Source organism: Gymnodraco acuticeps, unplaced genomic scaffold (assembly GCF_902827175.1).
Source record: "Gymnodraco acuticeps unplaced genomic scaffold, fGymAcu1.1, whole genome shotgun sequence".
NCBI lineage: Eukaryota > Metazoa > Chordata > Actinopteri > Perciformes > Bathydraconidae > Gymnodraco > Gymnodraco acuticeps.
The window spans coordinates 329,988-355,454 of NW_022991003.1; the positions used below are offsets into that span (position 1 = coordinate 329,988).

Here is a 25,467-nt window from a genome sequence, read left to right on the forward strand (position 1 = left end):
TACCCGCGGCCACTGTCGTGGACACTAACGCCCGCCTCGCCCACGGAGGCGGAGCAGCCGCAGCCGTCTTCGTTGCCCCAAACACCGCCACCCCTTAGCGGCCCGCAAGTGCCAGAGGACCTCGGCAAAACAGAGCCTGCCCAGGTATATTTAAAAAAGTACCCAACTCGCCTGTACAGTGGGGTAAGGCACTCATTTTGCAGCTCATGGTTTCAAAACAGAGATTGGCTGGAATATTCATGTAAAACAGATGCCATCTTCTGCGCATGTAGACATTTCGGTTCAAGAAAGTCAGATGCCTTCACCACAACTGGCGCCATGCTCTTATAGGCTACGTGATAAGGGACTGGGAAGGCATGAATCAAGCAAAGAGCACTTAGATCTCTTAATGTTGCTCTCAAAGTGCACCAGATTGATGCTTTTAACTTCAATATTTAAAAACAAATCTTCCCAGGAGGGCATGCCCCCGGACCCCCTTAGAGGAGGTGAGGTCCCTCCTAGAGGAGGTGAGGACCCCCCTAGAGGGTGTTAGGTCCACTCCTCACTTATAAAAATAGCACTTTACCACTGCACCCTCTCTAATCTCAGATGCACCCTGAGTCATTTTGTTCTGGAACCGGGCCTGCCACGAGCATCAGAAAGATTGGACAATAACAGGTAGGTGATTAACTTCTATTTTTCTTTACTGTAATGACAACTAATCACACTGTCCTGGTGCAGTGAAACGGAACAGTTGTCACAAAATCAAAAGCAGAAGCAAATGCAGATGCCGACTTACATCCACAGAAATGTTGATTGTACCACAGAAATGCACAATTCCTCATTTTTGCAATCTCGTGTGAAACCACAAAGACAGACTGCCTCTGTCCTGCAGCGAGCTGGGGTCTCCTGTGTGAGGGAGCCCTCTGCAGGTCACACACACACACACTTTAAAGTCATCTGTAAAAGTGAAGCTAAGTGCAGAGGTGCCACTGGTGTGTGAGAGTCACTCTGCAAAATAAGAATGACATTAACATATTTAAATCATGAAGTTTATGAATGTTTTAGTTTCAAGCAGTGATGAAAGAAGTACTCAACTCAATGGCTGTACACTTTTGAGGTACTTTTACTACACTACATTTCAGAGGCAAATATTGCACTTTCTACTACCCTTAAATATAGTTTGTAACATATGACACCATGCTGTAAATAATGCAACAGTATTTGACATAGTGTAATGTGCTCCACCAGCAGCAATATTAAAATGCTACTCACCTCTAAAGTATTACTATTCTGATAATATACATTCCTGCAAACCTATTAACTTAACACAAAAAGTAAGGGCATTTGTGTTTGGTAGATGATTTTTATCTTGTAACAATACTTCTTGGCAATGAATCATATACCGTTGGAAAGCCTGTTTACTTACCTTTCCAATGGTACCACATTTGTGAGGAACAAGCATTTGTGGGATGAGCAGCAGAGTATGAGGGTTGCGCCCATGAAAAATGTGACAAATCTCCTCTGCCAATGCCGAACGGCAGCCAGTCCCCGGTATCTTACGGCTGGAGGCCTGCCATGACTGCCCTTCACTGTCAGGCCAACTTGCACTGGAACCTCAACATGTGGAGGAAGGTTATGTTCAGCGATGAGTCCAGTTTCTGCCTACGGTACAGTGTGGAGGAGACACAGAGAACGCACCCCATAGAGCCTTTTCTTATCAAGCTCCACATTTGTGGAATCAGCTTCCAGTTTGTGTTCGGGCGGCAGACACCCTATCCGTTTTTAAGAAGGCGCTTAAGACCTTCCTTTTTGATAAAGCTTATAGTTAGGGCTGATTAGATTCAGCCCCTAGTTTTGCTTAGTTTGTCGGGGGACATCTTACTTCTTCCTTCTCTCTGTCTATACCTGTGTACTCTCATGTTCCGATTAACCCAGCTTCTCCAAATGTCTTTCTTTTTGGTGTCTATATGCGCCGGGATCCGGAGTCATGGATGATCCTGCTGCTGTGGTCCTGAGTACTGGATCGCGAGCCCTGGATCTTGAGTCGTGGCTGTGGTCCTGGATGGATATCCTCGTGGATTCATCTTATTATTATAGACACATGCATTTCCAAACATTTGGACTACCTATGTTGCAAATGTATTATCTTTTCAATTTACACACGGCATCTATTGCACGTCTGTCCGTCCTGGGAGAGGGATCCCTCGTCTGTTGCTCTCCCTGAGGTTTCTCCCATTTTTCCCTTTAGAAGTTTTTCCTTGTACGATGTGAGGGTCTACGGACAGAGGGTGTCGTATTGTCATACTGATATTCTGTACAAACTGTGAAGTCCGAGACAAATGTAAAATGTGTGATATTGGGCTAAATAAATAAACGTACAAAAAATAATTTAAAAAATGCTTATTCCTCACAAATGTGGCACCATTGAAAAGGTAAGAAAACAGGCTTTCCAACGGTATACGATGTATTGCCAAAAAGCATGGTTACAACATAGAACTCATACAAATGTCCTTACTTTTTGTGTTAAGTTTATAACAATTTTACTTTATGAAAGGGAAAATTCTGCCCAATAAGAGCTTTAATACATTTTACTGATATACTTTAAACCTAAAAGTCTTGGTTGAAGAACTGTTACTTGTAACCGAGTCTTACAGAAACGTATTTTAACATCAAAAAGGAATAGAGTAAAAGATAATTGGCCATTTTTAATAAATGCCCTAAATGACTTTGCTTGTTGAGATGCATGCTGAATGAAGATGAATGTTTAATCAAAGCATATGATAATACATTTGAGTAAACAGCGCCCCCTAGGGTTCATAACCCTATTCCATAAAGTGTGTATGGATGTAAACAATGTGTGATTTGAGAATTTAAAAAGGTGCACAATCCATATTTTCTGTTTAAACACAGCAAGGTATAACAGCAGTAACAACACATGTTCACAAGTACAGCCAAATGTGAATCTGAGTGATACCTGGAGGAGTAAAGAAATCCACTCGGCATTTTTAACAAAAATTGAAACCTTTATTTTAGATTTCATTTTTTTTACAAAAACAACAACGAACGGTTGGTTGCACCTTGGAACGCTCGTTAGTAGATGGACCCAAAGTGGCGTCACGATTGCTCGATGCTCCTCCGGTGCTTTAAGACAGCAGACACTGACACAGAATCTCCCAGAATCCCCTTCTGCAGGACCACAGGGCTGATGTGGTAATAAAACATGGTGGCCCGCACAATCCCCCCCCCCCCAGTCCTGTTCTCCTTCAGCAGTGCTCTACTCCTTGGCAATAGCGAAGGGCTTCTCCACCTCAATAACGCCACAATCGTGGATCATGACATCTTTAAGAGGCTTATCCCGGCCGTCTGTCTTTGTGGCCTCGATCTTCTTCACCACATCCTGGAGGAAGGAATACAATAGATTAGATTGATTCAGCACAGTCAAAATAGTTAATAAAATAGACCAAAGTTGACATCAGGGAACCATAAAGTAGCATGCTTTTCCTTAGAATGCACATATTTGTACAGTAATATCAGTTTATATACAATAGTCTAATCGTTGATTAGCCTGTAATGGCTGGCTCTAGCATCCAAAGCACCCTTAATCTCACTGTTATGGAATACATTTCCAAGTTAGTAAAATGTACGTAATCAAAAACATTTCATGATGCAGAAGGGTCCCATTCAGTGCTATATTGTTATACATGGGTTGTGTTGGTTTATTATTACTGCAGCATTTGTGCACAATGGATCTTATTTAACTTTGTTTTACTATGGGGGCAATTTAATCTGTTACATGAAGTTATATTTACTGTGCAATCATCAGGTGTTTATGTTCATTTGCACAGTATAAAAAGGAGAATAACACATTTAAATACCACAGCACAAGTACCTCAAAGATATATTATTTTAGTAAATTAACGTTGCTGCTTTTCACCAGTTGGCTTTCTGATATCTATATTGAGATATTTAAAAAAAATCCACATCACGTGTGACGCAAACTTTACATTCCTGCTTGCCTTTCCCCTTCAGTTTGAATATTTACAAGACATTTATGTTCTCGGTTCAAGTCTGAGCAACAGGTATATCAAAGCCTTTGAGTATAGGAGGAGACTTTGGAGACTTTCCAGACAGATTGTGCAGTTATTTTTGTTCTAAATAAACAAATGACCAAAAGACAAACAGGGACATCTGGGAATGTTCACGACCAAATTGATGCAGATTACATTCTCCGATTTAGATGACGCGATCATTTCTACTCATTTCGATGCAATACTGTGTCACTTTGCACCATCTGCTACTGCATGAGTAGATGAATATGCAATTATAAAAGCGGTCAAGGGTTTATCGGATGTTAAGATAAAACTCAAAGTGCTTTCAAGGTAGTGTCAAACATCTCTAGAAGCTTTATCATCACATTTAAAGTGTTATTATAAGTGCAACTGCAAAATATAAAGTTTGATGATTACAAATGTTACCTTAAAAATTCCTCTCTTGTGAATGGGTTAGCCAACTTCCCAAACCTCTTGAACTACAGCCATGCAAGCCTTCTAAGCTTAATACAAGTTGATTGGCTCCAAACCAGTTGATGGAAACTTTCTGCAACCTTCCAAAGTTTGCTCAACAACTGACAGCTTGTTTTCTTCTCTGACTCACCATGCCCTCCAGGATCTTTCCAAAGACCACATGTTTGCCGTCCAGCCACGGGGTCATGATGGTGGTGATGAAGAACTGAGAGCCGTTCGTGTCTTTGCCGGCGTTGGCCATGCTGAGCCAGCCGGCGGCGTAGTGCTTCAGCTTGAAGTTCTCATCGGGGAAACGGTCTCCATAGATGCTCTTGCCTAGAATTTTAAAAAAAAAACATGTTTCGCATCTTGTTCAAACATTCCCTCTGTACACATATTCACATGTCATTTGAATTGCTGCCAAAGGTTCATCTCTACTTTATCTGATGACATTGCATTACTCACAACACTGGGTCATTCTGAATAAGAGCATCTGCCAAAATGTCAAATAACCCCGACTCATGTGGTCACAAAAGGGCAAAAAAAAAAAGTTTTAAATAATAAAATGCATTTCCCAATTAGTAAAAGAATATAACTCAGGATTTCATCGAAACAAAAAAGTTGCTAGAAAGTGCTCCTTTTCCTGAGTTTGCCGCGTGGAATGTCTTTTTTCTAAAAGGTCACGGAGACACCAAGAAAAATGTGTAAAATGCCTCGAGTCCTAAATGTCCAGGACAGCATATTTGACGAGTGGGATCTTGTAGAGACAACATCTAAATCCTGACCTGAATGCCAGTGTCGGTGGCCATCTTACCTCCAGTGCCGTCTCCTTTGGTGAAGTCTCCACCCTGGATCATAAACTCCTTGATGACTCGATGGAATTTGCTGCCTTTGTAACCGAATCCTTTCTGTTTAATTAGAACAAACACAATGTTAAGTTAAACAAAACTTACAAAAAGGGCTACCTGCTGCCAGTATTTCACATGAATGAGTGAAATCTTTTGTTCAAAGTGTTTCTCCAGGACATGGGGGTTTACGGTTTGGGAAAGTAAAGAAGGATGTTGACTTAGAGGGAAACAAGTAAACATTGCAAATTATACCCCAAGACCCTTTCTGTGTCACACTACTGTGTAAAAAGAAGAAGGATGACTGCTTGAATTGTTCCCCCATTTAAATGTGCAGTCAGTAGTGAAACTGGTGAGTCCAAGAGTGTCACACTTCGGGAACACATAATAAACTTAGATGCTCTCACCTCTCCTGTTGCCAAAGCGATGAAGTTATCGGCTGTTTTGGGAACAGTTTTCCCAAAAACTCCGATGACAATTCTTCCAACTTCTTCATCTCCAACTTTCATGTCAAAGAACACCTGGAAAGTCAAAACATAAAGTTATTTTACACCCCATGGTCACATGTTAATGATATTGACTCCATGTGATTCTATTCATGACCACTGTGCTCTACTTTTCCTTTGTTGGGAGTCTGCCTGCAGCCAAAAGTGTTTTAAAGAGATATTCATTATTTAAAGCAAGTTTCTCCGGGATATGGCACGGTTATAATGTGACATAAGATCAACGAAATTATGGTTTTCCCCTTCAGTTCCGTTTTCCAATCATAAAAGAAAATGCAAAAAAATAATAGTTTTGAATTAAAGTTTCAGAAAACCTACTTTATCTTGTAGAAGTCATAATTAGTTGTATTCTGACTCACTAACTCTTCACCTGAAGTTCAGAAAACAAGCAAGGCCGCTTTTAAGAGGTATGCATTAATAAAGAAAATGTAATTTAGGCTTGTCAGTCTTTCTCCACAATAGTAGTTTGCATGTGAATATGAGTCATTGTTAGTTTTGCACTGATGTAAATGTCAAACAAAATAGTGTGGACATTGCAAAGCTTCCTTATAACTGCAGACGTGGACAAACCTGCTGCACCCAGACACAATAACATCTCTGAGACACAGAGGGCTAGCTACAGGGGAATAATCAATAGGTACAGGCTGAAACGGCAAATGCCTAAATGGATGTAGGACATTCATATTGGTGCATTTGGAAAAACCAACAGTTAGGCCAAAATGCTAGCTACGACGGCTAGCTCCATTTAGATTAGCCAGGATTAAAGGAATGTCCTTTTCCACTCATTTGCTGTCTGCTAACCTGGTTTTATTCCATTGTATAGGATTGTAAATTAGGTTTTGCATTACAATTAGCCTCATGTTAGCCGCCCGTTAGCTAAACAAGACAAGGAGGAGCCGTTGGAGGCTAACTTTTCTGTGACGTGGCTTAACAGAATGCAGCTAGCTGTTAGCATGAAATGGTTACCAATGAGGAACAGCTTTGATTTCTCTACATTATCGGGCTAGCAGTCGAGCTAGCAGGCTAACATGCTAACACCTACCTTCGCTGTTACTTTGGGGCCTTTCTTCTTCTCGTCCGCAGATGAGCCATTAGGGAAAGCGAGGAAAATCAGGGATCCCACAATGATCGTAATGGCCACAAGGAACTTCATCCTTCTCTCGCAGAGTCTAACCATCAACGAGAAAAAAAGCAGCCCGAGGACAGACCTGTAAGTCTTGCTACCTTTATATGAGTTGTGGTAAGTAGAGCGGTATCCGGGGTGGAGACTCTGCCAGGCGGCCGCTGCTGCTCCGGCTGCGCTTCCTCCACGACCGCAGCGGGGGCGGGACTTCAGACACAGCGAGCCGACGCACAGGCCTCTGATTGGTCTATGTATCTGGCGTTTGAGCCAATCAGATGCATACGCGTTACAGCGCTCTGAGATAGTTCCCAGCATTCCTCAGCATTGAATTCAAATATAAAACTTTGTAAAGTACACACTTTATTTTTCTTTCAATCTATCTAAAATCTGTAATTATTAAAGGCTACTTCTATATTTGTACATGGTCACTTAAAACAAATATATACTGCTACTTAGTTTTTTGTTATCATGGTGTACTTATCTGTTATTTGTTTTGACCTATTGTGTTTTTTATTATTAATAATATGTGCCTACTTTTTAATTTAATATGTAAGTCTATTCTTTTTACTTTATCTGTACTATTTGTATGCTGAAATAATAATAATACCTTCGGGACAAATAAAGGAATCCTGATTCTAATAACTGAATTGTAATAATATGTAAAGCTAAAAAGTGATTAACTACAATAATATCAAATAAAACAAGATCAATTGTATTCTTCTGTAATCATACAAATTGTTTATCACTTTTTTTGTATTGAAAGGTTTAAGAATTTGACTATGTTCTTTAATATACTCATATAAACTCAATCAAATCGGGTTAACTTTTGTTGTTTAACATTGATTTATACACTTTTTTATAGAGAGGCGAAGTCCCGCCTATCTACTACTTCCGACCCATGGGACCTTATTTCTGAAAAAGTATGTATTGAAGTCAATGGCGAGAGAAAGATTATCTTTCGATCCCGTTTGAATTGTGCCACGAATTACACATATGATGTTTGTCGATCTTAAAAATGAATTTCCATGTCAAAAAAGTCACAGTTTGTCGTAAAACTGTTTAAATATAACACTATGAAAAATACGCAACTAGAAAGACTACAAATCCCAGTCCCACATGCTGGCTCTTACGGAACCGACTAACTCCCCTTGTGTGTATGCACAGCTCTCAACGTGCCCAGACTTGTAGTGATTTTCACCTCTTTTAATACTTTTCACTTCATTCTGAAAGAAAGAAGTGAAATGTGCCAACGTGACGGCCGTCTTGGTGTGTGGTGCGTCTCGCACACCACACACCAAGCGGTTTCACACAAAAAAGTGTTACTTGACATTTTTACGACACATTTTAGTTTTTTTTATTTGCAAAATGATCTTTTAAATTGACAAACATCATATGTGTAATTTATGGCACAATTCAAACGGGATCGAAAGATAATCTTTCTCTCGCCATTGACTTCAATGCATACTTTTTCCGAAATAAGGTCCCATGGAGCTCCACCGGAAGGGGAGGGACTTCGCCTCTCTATAATGCAGTGTATGCATTATGCTTTTTATATGCATTTATTTTGCATTGGTGAGTACATGACATTTGTACATTTAAATGATTTTTCGGTCAAACAGAAATTATGAAACATTTCTTAGCGATGAACATTTTAAAGAAGTTTAATTAAAACGAGACCGTAATGGGGTTAGGTGGTAATCTCAGGGACATGATAACCCTAGTTGAGCCCCTGGTGGAAAAACAAGAAGCAGCTGGCCCAACAGAACAATATTACTTTCATTGTATATGTATCCTGTTATTAAACAATATGCACAATAAAACCCTCTAGTGTCTAGACAGAATCCAGTCTCACCACATTTCCAGATAAGCACATTTTAATCTTTTTTGTATATGTTTTTTTTTATTTACAAAACTATTGAACTTGCATGACATCCATGTAAGACTTTAATCAATAATAAGCATTATGTTAAGTTCATCTTGGCATTGACTTGCACAGAAACCTACAACACCACAAAGAGGCCATTCATCTCCATATATATTTTAATGACAAACTACATGAAAATGAAACATGATGACAGTTACAATTGTTAAAACATGAGACACAAATTATGAAATGAGTTAAGATGAAAAGATTGTACTTGCTAAAAATAAAGGGGGTGGGGTTCAGAGTACAGGTTACATTCACCTCTGCAGGCACTCCTGCCCCTTCGTACTAGTGCAAATAATCAACTCTGTTCAACAAAAAGACATCCTTCTTCTTGGTGCGGTACGTTTGCATTAAGACTCCATTATTGCATGCCTTCAGCGGCCATGTGAGGTATACAAATACATTGTTCTTACGGCTATGCAATGTATACTAACATGAAGCAGGCGTTCCCAAGTAAGCTAAAAAAAACAACCAAACAACCCATGAAACAGCATAATGTACCGATAGGCCAGAAGCTCTTCTTGCTGTATGTAACAGTAAGATTTTCCAGCCAATCGTGTTACATAGTCACATTTTACAAGTGAGAGAAGGTAACAACTGACAGAATGACCATGTACAAAAAAAACAGTAAACAAATATACAAAGAAGTACAGTAACCAGGATAACATAATGGTGCAGCTCATTTTGGAATTTCACCATTATCTGTGTTTTATCGCCATCAGAACCTTTTCAATGAATCATCCGGTGCATCTCATTGTAAACTGAGCTTTACTGCATAAAGAAGGATCCCCTTCAAAACCACACTTGCATTTTATAGTGTAGAATCTCATTATTTGATCATATATGGACAATGCATCAGAAGTGTGAAAGCACCAGATTATAATAACTGTTACTATGCAGAGTTGAGAAACTTTAACATCTTAAACAACTGAGAAGACTAGTATTTATCTTTTAGTGACAAATAACAAAAAGGTCAAGTATGTCTTAACAGTCTAAACATTAATTACACGTAAGTAAGTCACCCATTGAGTTGAAGAAACACAGAACATCAAGATTTCCACCTAGATTCTACGATATAGTAAGACGCTCATCAGTTTCCAGTCAAACAGAATTATTTATATATGTGTGTGTTATAATATGTCAGAAGGGCAGCTGATGTGATGCTAAGTTTGAAGTGGCTCTGAAATATGAATACGGTATTATTATAACTTCTTAAACTCATATTTTTCTAAAGGCACAGCATACCTAAGATATGCAGGTCAGAGTAAATTAGGTGAGCCAACAGAACTCTTTGGAGTTTGTGAACATGGCTTTGAGTCGCGGCCGATGCATAGAGTCAGGTCGCCTCGCAGCCCAGACACTTCTGTGAAGCGCCGCCTCACTTTCTGTGTCTGCAGGAGGATTGGAGGAGGAGGAACAGAGGAGAGCTGGCTGTGGGAGTCATCAGGCAGGATTTAAATCTATCACCATCGACCACATCCTTAAACTCAGTGGAGCTCCAGAGAGGAAGACACTGGTTCAGGAAACAGAAGCCTGAACAACCTTAGAAACTCCGACCCAACAATCTCAGACTTCAAGGAGTGTCAGATTGAAGCAAACCTCAGAAGGGCTGCTGGGTCTCGAACTCGGAGTAAACGAGTCCCTCTGCTGAGATGGCGTCCCCGAGCCCGACTGTCCTCAGAGGCTGTCGGCACACCAGCACGGCCGTCAGGTGGAAGGTGACGTTTCCTCTCCGCCACACGGTGACCGGCTGCTCTGGGATCAGGGACAGCTGCTCTCGGGGCTCAGCGTGTGAGCTGTAAAACTCCAGCGGGGCTTTCAGCTCCACCTTGCTGGGGTCCACAGCCTGGAGGCCACACGCCTGACTGCTGGCGACCCGCGCTCCGGCCATCACCGCGGACGCCTGGTTCCCCCAGTACCCGTCCACCGTGGCCAGGATGTGGTAGGCCAGCGTGTGGAAGTGAATGCGAGTCAGGTCCGCCTCGGAGGATGGCTCGATGCGGCCGTGCTGCTCCAGGATCCACAGCAGGATGTCGCTGACCCGCCCCACGTCTGGGATCCCTTGCCAGGCTACCATCTCAGCATGAGGCCCCTCTCCAGCCTGAGAGAGGAAGAGCAGCTCCTGCTCGTTCAGCCCGATGGAGCTGACAATGGGCATAACCTGCTAACGGGAAACACAGAAAAACATGAATTCAAAATACAGAACTTTTTTCTTACTATCATAATGGTTCAGGTATTGTGCGATCATTTTGTTGATGAGGGGGAGTGATAATGTAATATGTTGATAATGGTTGCACAATATGAACATCGATAGCATCAAGAAATGGCATGTCCTTTTGGTGTCCAGGGACGGCATGAATGATTAACCCTGATGTACAACAGGTGCAGTTATGTAAGCATCTCCATGTATGTCCTATTTATGCTAGGTCTGTGAACAAAATACAGAACTTGGATTATGAACCCACTTATCCTCTCGGGGAAGTTCACTACATGCAACATGACAGTTTCCGGACATGTACCTCCTGCATGATGCTGTTCATGTAGTCTTTGTCCGTCATGCTGGCCAGCTCCAGGTGGATGGGAATATCTCTGGGGATCTCAGATATGGCTGACACAGCCTGTGAAGAGAAAACAAGTAGAAGATCAGAAGAAGAAGAACTAAAACCAAAGCGGGAACATTTAAAAAAGGCATGTTTCTGTATGATGCATGTTTACTTTGAGCACATTACAGCAAATCATAGCTTTTCAGTTAATTCATGTTTTATTTGTCATTTATTTTTCACTTGTATAAGCTAAGAGTAAAATATGGGTAATCCTTAACCTCTATGTAATAACCAGACATCAACAGAAAGAGACAATGACAAAGGATGAAAGCTTTACACAATACATTGTGACTGGAAAGCATAAAAACTAAGAATTTGGTGAATAGGATTTGCAGGAAAATGGGAGAAACCTGCAGAAAAACACCAGCTCTGTTGATTGATAACAGTTAAGGACAGTTTTCGGCCACTGACCTCCTTCAGTCTCTCCTCCCACAGCTCCCGGCCCTGCCCCTCCATCATGTGCAGCCCCGACAGCACCACCAGCTCCGGATCAAACTCCTCCAGACTCTCCACGAAGGTCTCCAGGGAGCTCATCTCCCCGTTGGACACATCGTGAGAGAAGATGAAGCGGTTGGCTTGAGGTGCCTGCGTTGAACCCCACTGTTCACCTTGAGACAGAAAAGTACTTTTATTTTAACACATCTTAACAGACTAAAGGAATCCTGAAGCGGCAGCTTGCTCTTCCCTTCACCTGCTTTATACTCCAGGATGAGGTGATACTCATCCGTCTCCTGCATGGAACCCGGGGGAACGACTATCTGCTCGTCCAGCATCTCGTGAAGTTTAGGACCGATCGGCCCACATAACAAAACCTGTCAAATACAAATATTAACAGTCATTTTAAGCTGGGGTTTTATTTACACTACAATACAACGTGACTCCCTGATTAAATAAAGTACTTATTTGGTGTAACTTGTGCACGTTTTTTGTGGTATTATTTGGTTGCATGGTTTTATGTTTTTGTAGTTGGATGATCTGAATTTAGGATTTATATCCTGAACCAAAAAAGCTAAGATAATGTCAAAGATGTTTTTTTAATTCCTGAAATAGATTTCAAAGACCAGCTTAAATATCCCATATTTTTTTAAACAGAGTTATATAATAGCTCATTAATGAAACGAAAGAATACGAGTTTACAACAGAAGTATGGACATGGTACTGTACCACAAGGTCAGGGTAGGTGGCGAGCTTCTGAGCAATGAGGGCAGCGTTCCCTCCCACGTACAGCTGCAGGAAGACAAAAGGTTATCAGAAGGTCTTTTTAAACTTTATACAACAACAAGAAGGAGTTTGCAGAGTAAATGATCCTTGCCTTGGCCCCGGGGTACTCTGCCGCTGCTCGTGCGATCCTCTGAAACACCTCGCTGTCGCTGAAGAAGCGCTCGGCTGCAGCTCCGCGCTCCATGTAATGGATGAAGGCCTCCTTCAGGGCCTCTTTGGAGTGCAACACCTCGTGATTCAGGCCGGAGCCGGGGTCCACAGCCAGAGCCTGCAGCAGCCCCACGCCGGAGACCACCACATCCACACAGGCATTCACCCTGAACAACAGGAGAGAACCACATACAACTTGTTATTTGATAGTTCAACTTTTTAAAAAGGTTAAAGTTTAAATTGCCCCTGCTGCCGGATGCCCTATCATCTCCTCCCTTCGAGACCCTGGCCCAGGTGGGGCTTAGGTGGCTGCCCACGAAGGCAGCATTTCTGCTTGCCATAGCCTCAGGGAAGCGAGTCGGGGAGTTGCATGTCCTCTCCATAAACGATACATGCCCGAGGTGGGACTCTCAGGCGTTGCCCTTTGGGCAAATGTGGCATTCCTGCCCGGGGTCCTTCCACAAACCCACTTCAATCATCCTGCCCAGCTGGCACGCTTTGACATTCAGGAGTACGGCACGTCGAAGTTGCTGTGCCCTGGGGGTGCCCAAAGGGCGTATATCAAGGCTACTGCCTGTATACGGTAGTAGGAGCAACTCTTGATTTTGCCCTGGCGGCACTAAAGGAGGTTATGCCCTCTAACCAGTGGCTGCCCCACTGGGTTGTCGATACCATCTCACAGGCTTACGGGGCCAGTGGCCGCCCCCTGCCATCGGGCTGAGATGCCACTCTACAAGGAGCATCTCAACATCTTGGGCTGCCCTGAGGGTGGTGCCCCTGGAGACCATCTGCGCCGCGGCGTCGTGGGCGTCTTCTGGCACATTCTCCAGTTGTCATCAGGTCAATGTCGCCACTCCCCATTCTTTGGGCGTGGTCCTTTTGCCGAGCTCCGCTGCTTCCAGTGGTGAGCAAGGGCTTGGATTCTTCATGACATTGTTGGTATAAGTCATCCAGTGCTTAAAGCACCGCCTCTGGCGGTCAGTAGGGACGAAATAGAACGATAGTTACGGCTGTAACTACGGTTCTATGAGTCCCGGATGACCGCCAGAGTTTCCTGTCACTCAGAATTCTTGTGTGCTCGCGAGAAGATTCTGGGAACAGATCCTCTGACGACACCGGCTGATATAGCCGGTGTCACGTGGGTCACAGGTGACTTTGTTGTTATTGGTACTTGAGCTGCGCATGCGCGCGATGGACATATCCAGTGCTTAAAGCACCGCCTCTGGCGGTCATCCGGGACTCATAGAACCGTAGTTACAGCCGTAACTATCGTTTTCGTCCTGATTGATTGATTGATTGATTGATATCACCCACAGTTCCCCCCTGTGACTCACCCTACAGCCACTCTGCTCCACTGCCGGGTGGGCAGAGTGATCAGCGTCTCCCAGGCGGAGGAGACCACCTGCTCCAGGCTCTTCTGGCTCTCCAGGGGGGTCTGGATGTTCGGCAGGCCGATGTACGTAAGGATCTGCTCCGGCAGCTCCGAGCCGCCGTGGTAGAAATATCCCACAGCCAACGCCAGCAGGGCGGCCGCTGAAGCCTTCCTCCACATGATGCTCACACTGCTGCAACACAACACAACCTGTCAATTAGGAATCAGAATGACTGATTTGATTCAAGATTCAAAGGTTTTATTGTCATATGCACAAAGCTACAGTGTAGAAATGGCAATGCAATTATTCTGACCTGAGCTCCTCCAACAATGCAACATATATAATACAATACAAAAATACAAAACAAAAAGTCTATATACTATATTTGTTCTTGTGTGATGGACATTTAGAGCTACTAATGGATGTAATTATATAGTCTTTTATTACAGCTTGCTTGAAACAATAATACAGTTAGAAAACAGAAATGTTTCGATCACATTTAGATATGACTAAGTAAAAGTACTTATTGGAGTAGAAGTACAAAAGCATTGGCAACAAAATCTTCCCATTTTGGAATCGTACCTACTATACTTCTGAATTATAATGAATGATGCTTTTTGTTGTTCATCATTAATGAGTTGTAGCTGGTAAGGTTGAGCTTAATTCTTTATATATTATACATTATACATTATATCTGATATTTATATTTTACATATTGCTGCTGGGTGGCTCAGTCGTTGTGATAATGCATTATAATGTATAGTTCAAAATATATTATTAGTTCAAATAAATGAATAAAGTGAAGTAAAATGGAGTAAACGTAGAAAGATGCAATGGATGTATTGTGAAGTATCTAAAAAAATAACACTACTTGAGTACTTATCTACTTTTCACAACTGCTTGCATGTATTTATTCGTTTAGGATAGACTAATATTCTATATTTGCATGATATAATGAAAGGAGCAATTCTGCAAGTACTTTCACTATTTAAAAGGATGTTAGTTCTTCCACCAGCAGCTACCCAGAAGGAGTGCTTTAACCACCCTAATGCTAATGATATGCATTGAGTGGTACTGCCCTTTAAAATACAAGTGAACTATGCAAGAATGTACTTTATGGTACTACAGCCTGCAGGGGTAAAGTTACTGCTAACGTGTACACAATATGTTAGCTCACATGCTAGCAGCAGCAACACAGTGAGTCTTTAGCTTCACTTAATCAAAGCTAATCTGTCAGTAGCAATTAGCCTAAAGCTAGGCTTAGCATGCAATCTAATTTAGAGTCGAGACAAGATACTTTTCTCTGCACACACTCGGCTTTAATAAGAGCCTTTTAGTTCAAAATAGAAGTAGCTTCGTAGTTGTTAGCGACACGTACCGATAATATTGTGTAGGCTTCAAGTTCAGTTGCACGGGAAGAGGATACTGTGTCCTGGTGAGTCACATTAACAGGGTTTAATGTGCAGATTCCGCCGGTGCAGCGACAGAAATTGAAGAGGTCCAACGGTACGTGAAGGAGGAATGACTGACAACAGCTTCCGCCTCACGCTCTGCGCATGCGCATCGTCAGGGTACATCCCCAGAACAGAGTGTGAAGAACACAGATGGTGAAGGAAAGAACAAACCTTAAAGAAAGACAACTTTTTGAATTGTGCATGATAGAAATATCAGCCCATGAAATGTGACTCCAGTGGCTCTCATGTTTTCCTTGATTCATTATAATGCCCAAATATTTTCTGTTTTACCCAGCCAGCTGTAACATTAAGAGATGAACAATTAAGTGTTATATTCAAGTAATTTATTATATATGATTTATTGGACACTTTGCATGATGAGTACTTTAAGTAGATGTTGATATTGATACTTAAAGTATAAGCAAAACAATTTGGAAGGGTTGCACGATTTAAAGGGTATTTCACATTTTTTACAATCAATTTTGAAAATGTGCTTAACAATTGGTGGATGGAAACCTCTATGATGGAAACGCAGGAAAAATTTCAGGCGTAAATCATGATTATTGATGGCTGGATTGTATGTATCTACTGTGTTATGCCCAGGTCTGGGGGAACCTAGGCTCAGCACAACATTTGACATTTGGGCAGCCAATCAGCTACCAGGCACCACCTGCTTACTCACACGCAGCCACACAGACACAGGAGGGAGGAAGAAATATCTGCACACAAATGACAAAACGACCCAGGGTTGTAACAACTGCCATACATATGGCCTACTGAGTCTTACCTTCACCTAGTCCAGTGGTTCTCAAAGTGGGGGGCGCAGAGGCATGCAAGGGGGGATGCGAGCGACCAGGAGGAAAAATGGTTATTACAACAACAAAAAAATCATAATTTGAAAGATTATTGATTCGAAAATAATATGATACAGTACTATTACACCGGGGTCTCTGTGTTTCATTAAAGCTCGGCTGTGTGTGTGTGGGTGGTGTGTGTGTGTGTGGTGTGTGTGTGTGGGGTGTGGGTGGAGTGTGTGTGTGTGGTGTGTGTGTGTGGAACGAGCCATTTTTGTGTGCGCGAGAGAGAGAGAGAGAGAGGAAGAGAGATGAGAGAGAGAGAGAGAGAGAGAAGAGAGAGAGAGAGAGAGAGAGAGACGAGAGAGAGAGAGAGAGAGAGAGAGAGAGAGAGAGAGAAGAGAGAGAGAGAGAGAGATGAGAGAGAAGAGAGAGACGATGAGAGAGAGAGAGAGAGCGCACACGGTACCGGAGATCGTTGTTGTTAGCTTCTGGTGCTAGCGAGCTACGCTAACGGATATCAGGAGTTTTTTCAACAACAAAGTGGAGGAGAGCTCTCTCCTGTCAGACTGACTGAGAGACTCACGGTACGTCCACACTGCAGCTTTTCAAAAATCTTGAAAATCTTGGAGCTGGGCGTGTCTGAAAGCTTGGGGATTTTTTGCGAGCAACGAGACCAACAACCAATCACATGAATCTCCCGCCCCCGACATACAAAGCAAAAAAACGGGGATTTTATGCGAGCAATATATATATATATAAACTCCCCAAACAGGCGAAAACCTACCAGTTTCACCCACTGTCTCTGCCACCTCCCTCCATGCCTGGTTCCTCCGGTTTGTATCCCGTTAATAGTTCTGGTCGTAAAGAACCGGGTGATTTGCTACCGTAATTTCTCGTTTGGAATATGAGGACATTAACTGCGGTCTGGCTCTCCCTGCTTACACGCTGTTTGATTGGCTAGTGCTTCTACTGTCAGATTTGCATAAACGGGATTTGATTGGCTGACGCTTCCAGCTCAGCTTCAAAAGTAGAACATTGCTCAACTTTTGAATCCTGAAAATCCTGGAAATCTTCGCTTCGCTCCCCCACAATGCAGTTCGGCGACAAGCGAGGCAAAGTGACGTCATCCCCATTCAAAGTCAATGGGCAGAGAAGCGTTGGAAGCGGTTGAAGCTTTGTTTAAAGCTGCAGTGTGGACGTATCGTCAGTGGGCTAAAGGACTCTCTCAGTGTTATCTCAGTGGGTCTCAAACGTTTTGGTCACCATTAATGTAAACAATTATTTCCGAGGCACACGTTTATATGATCATTATTCTTTCACACACACATACGGGTTTTGGGCCGAGGGCGACACCGTACTTCCGGTATCAACCATTTCACACGAGGTGCAGAATATCATAGTCGATTGCCTTAATCAATATAGTCAACTCTAAAATACCACATATATGCATTGGCATGATAATATTATTGTGACAAGTGGGGTATTCACCTGGTGTTTCCAGAAGATAGACGTAGATGCAGCCAAAATCGACCGAAGGCCACTTTTGAGGGTCGTAATTCCATACATTGTACATCCAACAACCCACACAGCTCTAGTTTACGCTGGTAACGACCTAGAGCACACCCCTCAAGTCCAGAGATATAATCCGAAGACATGCAGCGATTTCTTCGGTCGTTAATTCAGAAAAAAAACCTAGTGCGCTCTGCCTGGCTACATAAGCTAGCTGTTTATATTTGCATTGCCAGGATTTTTGCACCTCCAGAAAAATGGCGTCTTTATCAAAAATATATGGCACGCGTTGCATTGTGGGTAGCTGTGACGTCACTGTGTGTGAAAGAATAGTTATAAAAAAATAAGAGAATAAATGAAAAACAGGTATGAAATACTATATGACAGTAAAACAAGAATAAAGTTTAAAAGGGTGATTTGTAAAATATCCATAAAGAAAAAGTAAATCTGTTTACAATTCTGTTTCATCTGGGTGTTGAGAGATGTATCCATAGATCAGTCGCGGGTACACTGTGTATATGCGTGTGGGGAGTGTTGCAGTAGAACATTCAACTGTAGCGACCGGTACCTTAATGGGAAACCCTAAATGTTTGAGCACCCTCTATGAAACTTCAAGCTACCCCACAGCACCCCAAAAGAAATCTCTGGCGCCGCCACTGAGCCTGACTATTTGTGTTGGGGGGGCCCGACTTTTTTTTTTCTCCAAAGGGGGGGCCTGACAGAAAAAGTTTGAGAACCACTGGGCTAGTCAGTCACTTTTCAGTCAAATGTAGAATTCAGTGTTTAAAGAGATTGACCCATCAAAAAGTCAGCATATCTTGGCCTCTGCTGCATCGTGAACGTTTCTTTGAAGAAAAATATGTCTCTCACAAGTCTCCTAAATGTATAAAAGTGCTGTGTGAAGAAAACACCTTCATCACAGTTGGCATAGGGGCATGGTAAAAGGCACACTGAGGGAAACACATTAATAACTTTGCTGGACATTGGTCAAATAAAACCCAAGTCATTATTTGTTCAAGACAGATTTATTTGAAGTCATACATAACAATGCTGTGCCAAAGTAACCGGCTTACCCTCTCGTTCAAGGTTGTGAAGTCCAAACATTGTAACATGCTGGAGTACTTACCCTCCATTGCACTTTTTTAATTTGAATACATTTGAACATTTTACTTGTTATAGCACCAGACATACTAATACTTGTAGTATAGACAATGACTCAGAATCAAGAATAACAGAGTACGTTTTCACTCCAATCCTTTTATACATCCAGAGTGAACAAGTCCAACCAGATTATACACACATGCATTTCCAAACATTTGGTCTACCTATGTTGCAAATGTATTATCTTTTCAATTTACACACAGCATCTATTGCACGTCTGTCCGTCCTGGGAGAGGAATCCCTCCTCTGTTGCTCTCCCTGAGGTTTCTCCCATTTTTCCCTTTAAACTGTGGGTTTTCTCCGGAAGTTTTTCCTTGTACGATGTGAGGGTCTAAGGACAGAGGGTGTCGTATTGTCATACTGATATTCTGTACACACTGTGAAGACCACTGAGACAAATGTAACATTTGTGATATTGGGCTATATAAATAAACATTGATTGATTGATCTTAAATCTCACCAAACAGGAAGCCTGGTAAAGCACCACGAAACCAAAACTAACTAACATAATGAAAGGCTTAAGCTCCTTTCTTCGTGCCTCAGGGCTGGCAGATATTCGTTATTGTTCTGCTGCGTGTTGCTGCTTGTGAACTATTTGCCTCCAGGGTGAGGTGAGGCAGCTGCAAACTGACACCTTATAAATCTAAGACATCACAAACTGAAATCATCATTCACTGTTAAAAATTGTTTTAGGAAGATGCTTTCAGAAACCAAACCCCTATATTCTTAAGAGTTCTATGTCACTAAAAAGACACATGTTGGGGTTTTCCAAGCAAAAATAACTTGAATTTTACTACAAATTCAATATCTTTTTGTCTTCTTTTGCATTAAACTGATGTCTTGAAGGATGATTATACATTACTTACACTTACTTAAAGGTCACCTATCATGCTATTTTTAGGCAATAGCATAGGTCTCAGATATATACAAATATATAAAAAACATGTCTATGAAGTGTTTTGCTCAAAATACCAAACGGATCACCCATTCTAGCCAACCCGGTATCACGGCAAGACGTGAACATGTGACGATTTACCATGCTGGGAGACGTGAAGATGTCACGGTTTCGTCCCCTTCAAACGTGACAGCTACACGGTATTGTTAACCCATGTTAACCAGTGGAGAAATAACCGGAAATACCAAGCAAATGCTACCCCGACGTAATGATTTATTTTGTAATAGTCACACTCGATTACAGCGATTTTCTTGTTGCCCCAGCTGGTCGACACCTCTTTTAGCATAAACAAAGGCTACATTAATGTATTACATCGATGTTAATCCATGCGTGTGGATGTGGAATTAACGGACGTGACGTTGTGCGATTGAGTTGCCAAGCAACAGCTTCGGTTCATGTGAACTACAACCGTAGTTATATTTAAAAACATGTTAGAAGGCCTCACGAAATACTTTAATGCACATTAAAATGTAAATGTGAAGGAATGTGTGTATAACAAAATACATCGGTCATTAAACGAAACCGGAAACAGACGTAGGCAAGATCCTCAGCTCGATGATTGGATGGTTATCCGCAATGCATGGATTTGGTGTTTATGTGATGTGAAATCTGAAAACGTTTTTTAAAAATACAATAATACTTTATTCCGAGTGTGCTTGCTTTTCTCTTTGAAAGTCATCACATAACGGCATTGTAATACACGGTTCGGCTGCATTAAATATTACATATCTGCCGTAATTATCTATTTATAGAGCCCTGCTGAGAAGACTTCTAGACAAACAGGAGAACTGCCGCCAAAACTGAAGATGTGACGTGGATCATAAATATATAAGCAATTAAACAACATCTTACATTTCTTTTCACACAATGCGTCTCCTTGCAGTATCAACACTAATTCGGCTGACTTTTATATTTGATCCAATTGGTAGATAGGCTGTATTTACACCATAACCGTGCAGAGCTGATAGAAAGGGACACCTGGTGGTCAAAGCACGTTATTGAATTGTATTATTTTATTATTAGATATTAATAGGAGGATGTGCAAAACAGACAAACTAATAAGGTTTAATTTAAACATTAAAGAGTACTTTAGGTTAAGGTCTTATTTTGAATAAGAAAAAAGCTTTAAGAAGAATATGGAGGGATGAAACCCTCTTGAAACCGCAGGTCCTTCCTTCCTGCAGCGGTCAGACTTTACAACCAGCACTGCCCCTTGTAGACCCTCCTACACACACCACAACACAGACTATAACAACCCTTGCTGCTAAATACAAACCAACTTTGTGCAATATGTGCAATATATATATGCCATTAATAACTGTGTAATTTATACCTGGCCACTAAATCAATATATATGCCGTTTTGTTTTTGATCTGTATTTTTGAAAATTATGTAACTTTTAATCTTTTTTTTAGCATATTGTTTATTATATTATAACTTAGTACTTTTTTAGCATATTGTTTATTTTATTCTAACTTAGTACTTTTTTAACGCATGTATATGCAACACTAAACTGTCTGTGGCTCTTTCTTGCTGTAACGCTGCACATTTCCCCTCTGTGGAACTAATAAAGGTATTCTGATTCTTTAATGGTCACACATGCAGAGCACACAGCACACACAGTGACATTTGTATCTACAGATAAATATTAAGCCTGACAAAGTACTTAACGTCTAATATATTGCTTTCCTGCAATGTTAACTATGTTTAAGCACTTATTTGTTTATTATTAAACTGATATTATACTATTATACTCTTATAAGATGTATGTAGATAGTATAAGAAATGTGCAGAATGACAGTTTAATGGTGGAGTATACACACATATTGATAGATGTCTTGTAATGCACTGTTGAGGAACCTGCGACCCAAGTTTTTCATTCATTGCATAACTACACAGTAGTTGTGTATAATATGTATTATATTATTATATGTATGTAGTGCCGAGAGATATGGAGTCAGAGGCGGTGCAAGGAAGGTGCAAGAATAGTGATTTATTCACAAGCTGCAAAGGACATGTTGTCGGGTCGCAGCCCGGGTCGACAAGAGAGTGAAGTCAGGAGGGCACACAACATATATAGTAAACACATAACATGTCCGTGTGGGAACAATAGCCCCAACTGTAGTTCCATGTATGAATTATGTCCCAGTGTATTAATAGGTGGTCACCACACAAGCCCCCCCAGAATTCAAACATGGCAAAAAAAATCCTCGCGTCCTTGGAGGAAGCACCACAGGGGCCGAGGAGGGTGGGGCCGCAGGTGAGGACCGGGCCATGGAACGGGCCACGAAAGGGGGCCGCAGGAGAGGGCAGGGGCCCTAACGAGGGCGAGGGCACCCACACCGGGGGCGGGCCGTCGTAAGGGGGCCGCAGTAGGTGTCGCGGAGAACCCAGCAGGAAAGAGCGCAACCCGGCCGCAGGCAGACGCACAACGGCGGCGAGCACGAAGTCCTCGGTGTAAGAGAATATTTTAATCTGATCTGTTTATAGAGTCTCTTATTATTCCTTAGAGTCTGTGATACTGCAAACATCTGCTTGTAGTCACTCAAAGACTCCTCTGTAGGTTGAGGTCACAGGTCAAACGCTTCTCCTATATCCGTGGGGGGTTTGAGACCTGGCCGCATCTCTTTGAGACAAGCAGATCATTGTCTCGCATCGGTTATTGATTAGGTAAATGGGCCGGCCTCTCCTCGTGTTGGTTAGATGTTTTGTGTCTTTTGGTTCAGAGATCGCTGGTGGAGCACTGGACATGTGTGAAACTAAGATGATCTCCCGGCCGTTATTGTCTGTACTTTCTCCAATAAAACTCTTCAGTGCTTTTGGCTAACAACGGTTCCAGACTCCTTCATTCTACCTCAACATTGCAACAACAGAAGTTTACCTTCACACTCGGCAGGCGTCGAGGTATCCCCGGAAGAGAGGAGCAGTCCCCCCGGGAGGAAGGAGCGCAACCCGGCCGCAGGCAGACGTGCAACGGCGGCGGGCACGAAGTCCTCGGCAGGTGTCGAGGTATCCCCGGGAAGCAGGAGAGCAACCCGGCCGCAGGCAGACGTGCCGCGGCGGCGGGCATGAAGTCCTCAGCAGGCGCTGAGGCATCCCCGGGAAGCAGGAAAGGCCAGACAGGGTCCCGGAGCGCGCCACCCATGGGCCGATGGAGCATGGGCGACGTCCGGAACTGTCGAGGCGAGAGGGGGTCCAGGAGTGCGCCACCCAGGCGCCGATGAACGTGAGTGGCGTCTGGATATCCCCGGAAGGCAGGAGAGGCCAGACAGGCTCCGGAGCGCGCCACCCACGGGCCGATGGCAGCATGGGCGACGTCCAAAACCGTCGAGGCGAGACGGGGTCCAGGAGTGCACCACCCAGGCGTCGATGAAAACGTGAGTGGCGTCTGGAACCGCCGTGGAGGTGGTGAAAAATGTGAGTGTCCACATGAGGTCAACCGGCTGGTCGAACCTCCTCTCCGGCACCAGAAGAAAAAAAAAAAAATACTCAATAGGGCTGATAGCCGTTAGCACTAGCCGTCGTTAGCCCCACGTGGTTAGCCGCTAGCTGCCAGCCATGGGTAGCTGCCAGCCGTCGTTAGCCCCACGTGGTTAGCAGCCGGGACGTGCAGCCGCACGCCCCGAAGAACAAACCCATGAGGTAGCAATGGGGTTGCTGGTCGACCCAGCAGGTCGTGCATCGTCCCCCCGTTGGATAGAAAGCCGATGCGGGAACGGCGAGCAACGTCTCCAGCCTTCTGCGGAGTGCGCACCGAGCCTCATTCCGCGTGCCGGTGGCAGCCACGGACGTCTCCAATCAAACCCCGGCATTTCGAGAAAGGAACTCGAGTTCCTTTTGCCGTGTTCGGCTCCGTCCCGGAAACTTCTCAAGACGTATCAGGGTCACCAGTGTAGTGCCGAGAGATATGGAGTCAGAGGCGGTGCAAGGAAGGTGCAAGAATAGTGATTTATTCACAAGCTGCAAAGGACATGTTGTCGGGTCGCAGCCCGGGTCGACAAGAGAGTGAAGTCAGGAGGGCACACAACATATATAGTAAACACATAACATGTCCGTGTGGGAACAATAGCCCCAACTGTAGTTCCATGTATGAATTATGTCCCAGTGTATTAATAGGTGGTCACCACAATATGTCAATAAACCTTAGCTTATAACATCTTGAAATCTTGAAAGGGATGTTCAAACTAGTCATTATATACAGTCTTTAATGAACTATTAGTAGAGAATAACGAGTAATGAATATACTTTATAGAGATCCTATTAATATCTAATAATAACATAATAAAATTCAATAACGTGCTTTGACCACCAGGTGTCCCTTTCTATCAGCTCTGCACGGTTATGGTTTAAATACAGCCTATCTACCAATTGGATCAAATATAAAAGTCAGCCGAATTAGTGTTGATACTGCAAGGAGACGCAATGTGTGAAAATAAATGTAAAATGTTGTTTAATTGCTTATATATTTATGATCCACGTCACATCTTCAGTTTTGGCGGCAGTTCTCCTGTTTGTCCAGAAGTCTTCTCAGCAGGGCTCTATAAATAGAGAACTACGGCAGATATGTTATATTTAATGCAGCCGAACCGTGTATTACAATGCCGTTATGTGATGACTTTCAAAGAGTAAAGCAAGCACACTCGGAATAAAGTATTATTGTATTTTTAAAAAACGTTTTCAGATTTCACATCACATAAACACCAAATCCCTGCATGCATTGCGGATAACCATCCAATCATCGAGCTGAGGATCTTGCCTACGTCTGTTTCCGGTTTCGTTTAATGACCGATGTATTTTGTTATACACACATTCCTTCACAATTACATTTTAATGTGCATTAAAGTATTTCGTGAGGCATTCTAACATGTTTTTAAATATAACTACGGTTGTAAGGCAAGGCAAGGCAAGGCAAGGCAAGGCAAGGCAAGGCAAGTTTATTTATATAGCACTTTTCAACACAAGGCAATTCAAAGTGCTTTATAAAAAATGAAAGAGATTAAGAAAATGGCATTTAAAATCAGTCATTAAAAAGAAAAGCTAATAAAATAAACATTAAAAGAAAAAATACATGGATAAAAGTTACAGTGCTGTCAATTAAACATTAAAAGAAAAAAGTACATGGATAAAAGTTACAGTGCAGTCTAAGATATGAATAGTTCAATTAAAAGCAGCGACAAAAAGAAAAGTCTTCAGCCTGGATTTAAAAGTAGTCAGAGTTGCAGCGGACCTGCAGGTTTCTGGGAGTTTGTTCCAGATATTTGGAGCATAATAACTGAACGCTGCTTTACCATGTTTAGTTCTGACTCTGGGGACAGAAAGCTGACCAGTCCCTGAAGACCTGAGAGATCTGGATGGTTCATAA

The 25,467-nt window shown here is 42.5% G+C and overlaps 2 protein-coding genes across 5 annotated transcripts; both read right to left on the reverse strand.

The window, feature by feature from the left end:
- Window positions 1–2,984: 2,984 nt before the first annotated feature.
- ppib (peptidylprolyl isomerase B (cyclophilin B)) lies at window positions 2,985–7,163 on the reverse strand. Its single transcript, XM_034236108.1, has 5 exons — window positions 6,875–7,163; window positions 5,737–5,850; window positions 5,299–5,392; window positions 4,636–4,820; window positions 2,985–3,379 (listed from the first exon to the last, which is right to left on the reverse strand). Exons 1-5 carry the CDS (start codon window positions 7,007–7,009, stop codon window positions 3,257–3,259), a joined length of 651 nt encoding a protein of 216 aa, XP_034091999.1. The 5' UTR covers window positions 7,010–7,163; the 3' UTR covers window positions 2,985–3,256.
- A 1,650-nt stretch (window positions 7,164–8,813) lies between these two features.
- Window positions 8,814–15,788, reverse strand: adpgk (ADP-dependent glucokinase). 4 transcript variants are annotated; one of them, XM_034236107.1, is made up of 8 exons: window positions 15,608–15,788; window positions 14,191–14,421; window positions 12,798–13,023; window positions 12,650–12,712; window positions 12,177–12,297; window positions 11,897–12,093; window positions 11,402–11,500; window positions 8,814–11,043 (listed from the first exon to the last, which is right to left on the reverse strand). In XM_034236107.1, exons 2-8 carry the CDS (start codon window positions 14,406–14,408, stop codon window positions 10,483–10,485), a joined length of 1,485 nt encoding a protein of 494 aa, XP_034091998.1. In that variant the 5' UTR covers window positions 14,409–14,421; window positions 15,608–15,788; the 3' UTR covers window positions 8,814–10,482. The 4 variants fall into 4 exon arrangements, with proteins under 4 accessions (XP_034091998.1, XP_034091994.1, XP_034091997.1 ...); XM_034236103.1 differs by having other exon boundaries at window positions 8,814–11,046; XM_034236106.1 differs by having other exon boundaries at window positions 8,814–11,046; window positions 14,191–14,418; window positions 15,608–15,785.
- Window positions 15,789–25,467: the final 9,679 nt, after the last annotated feature.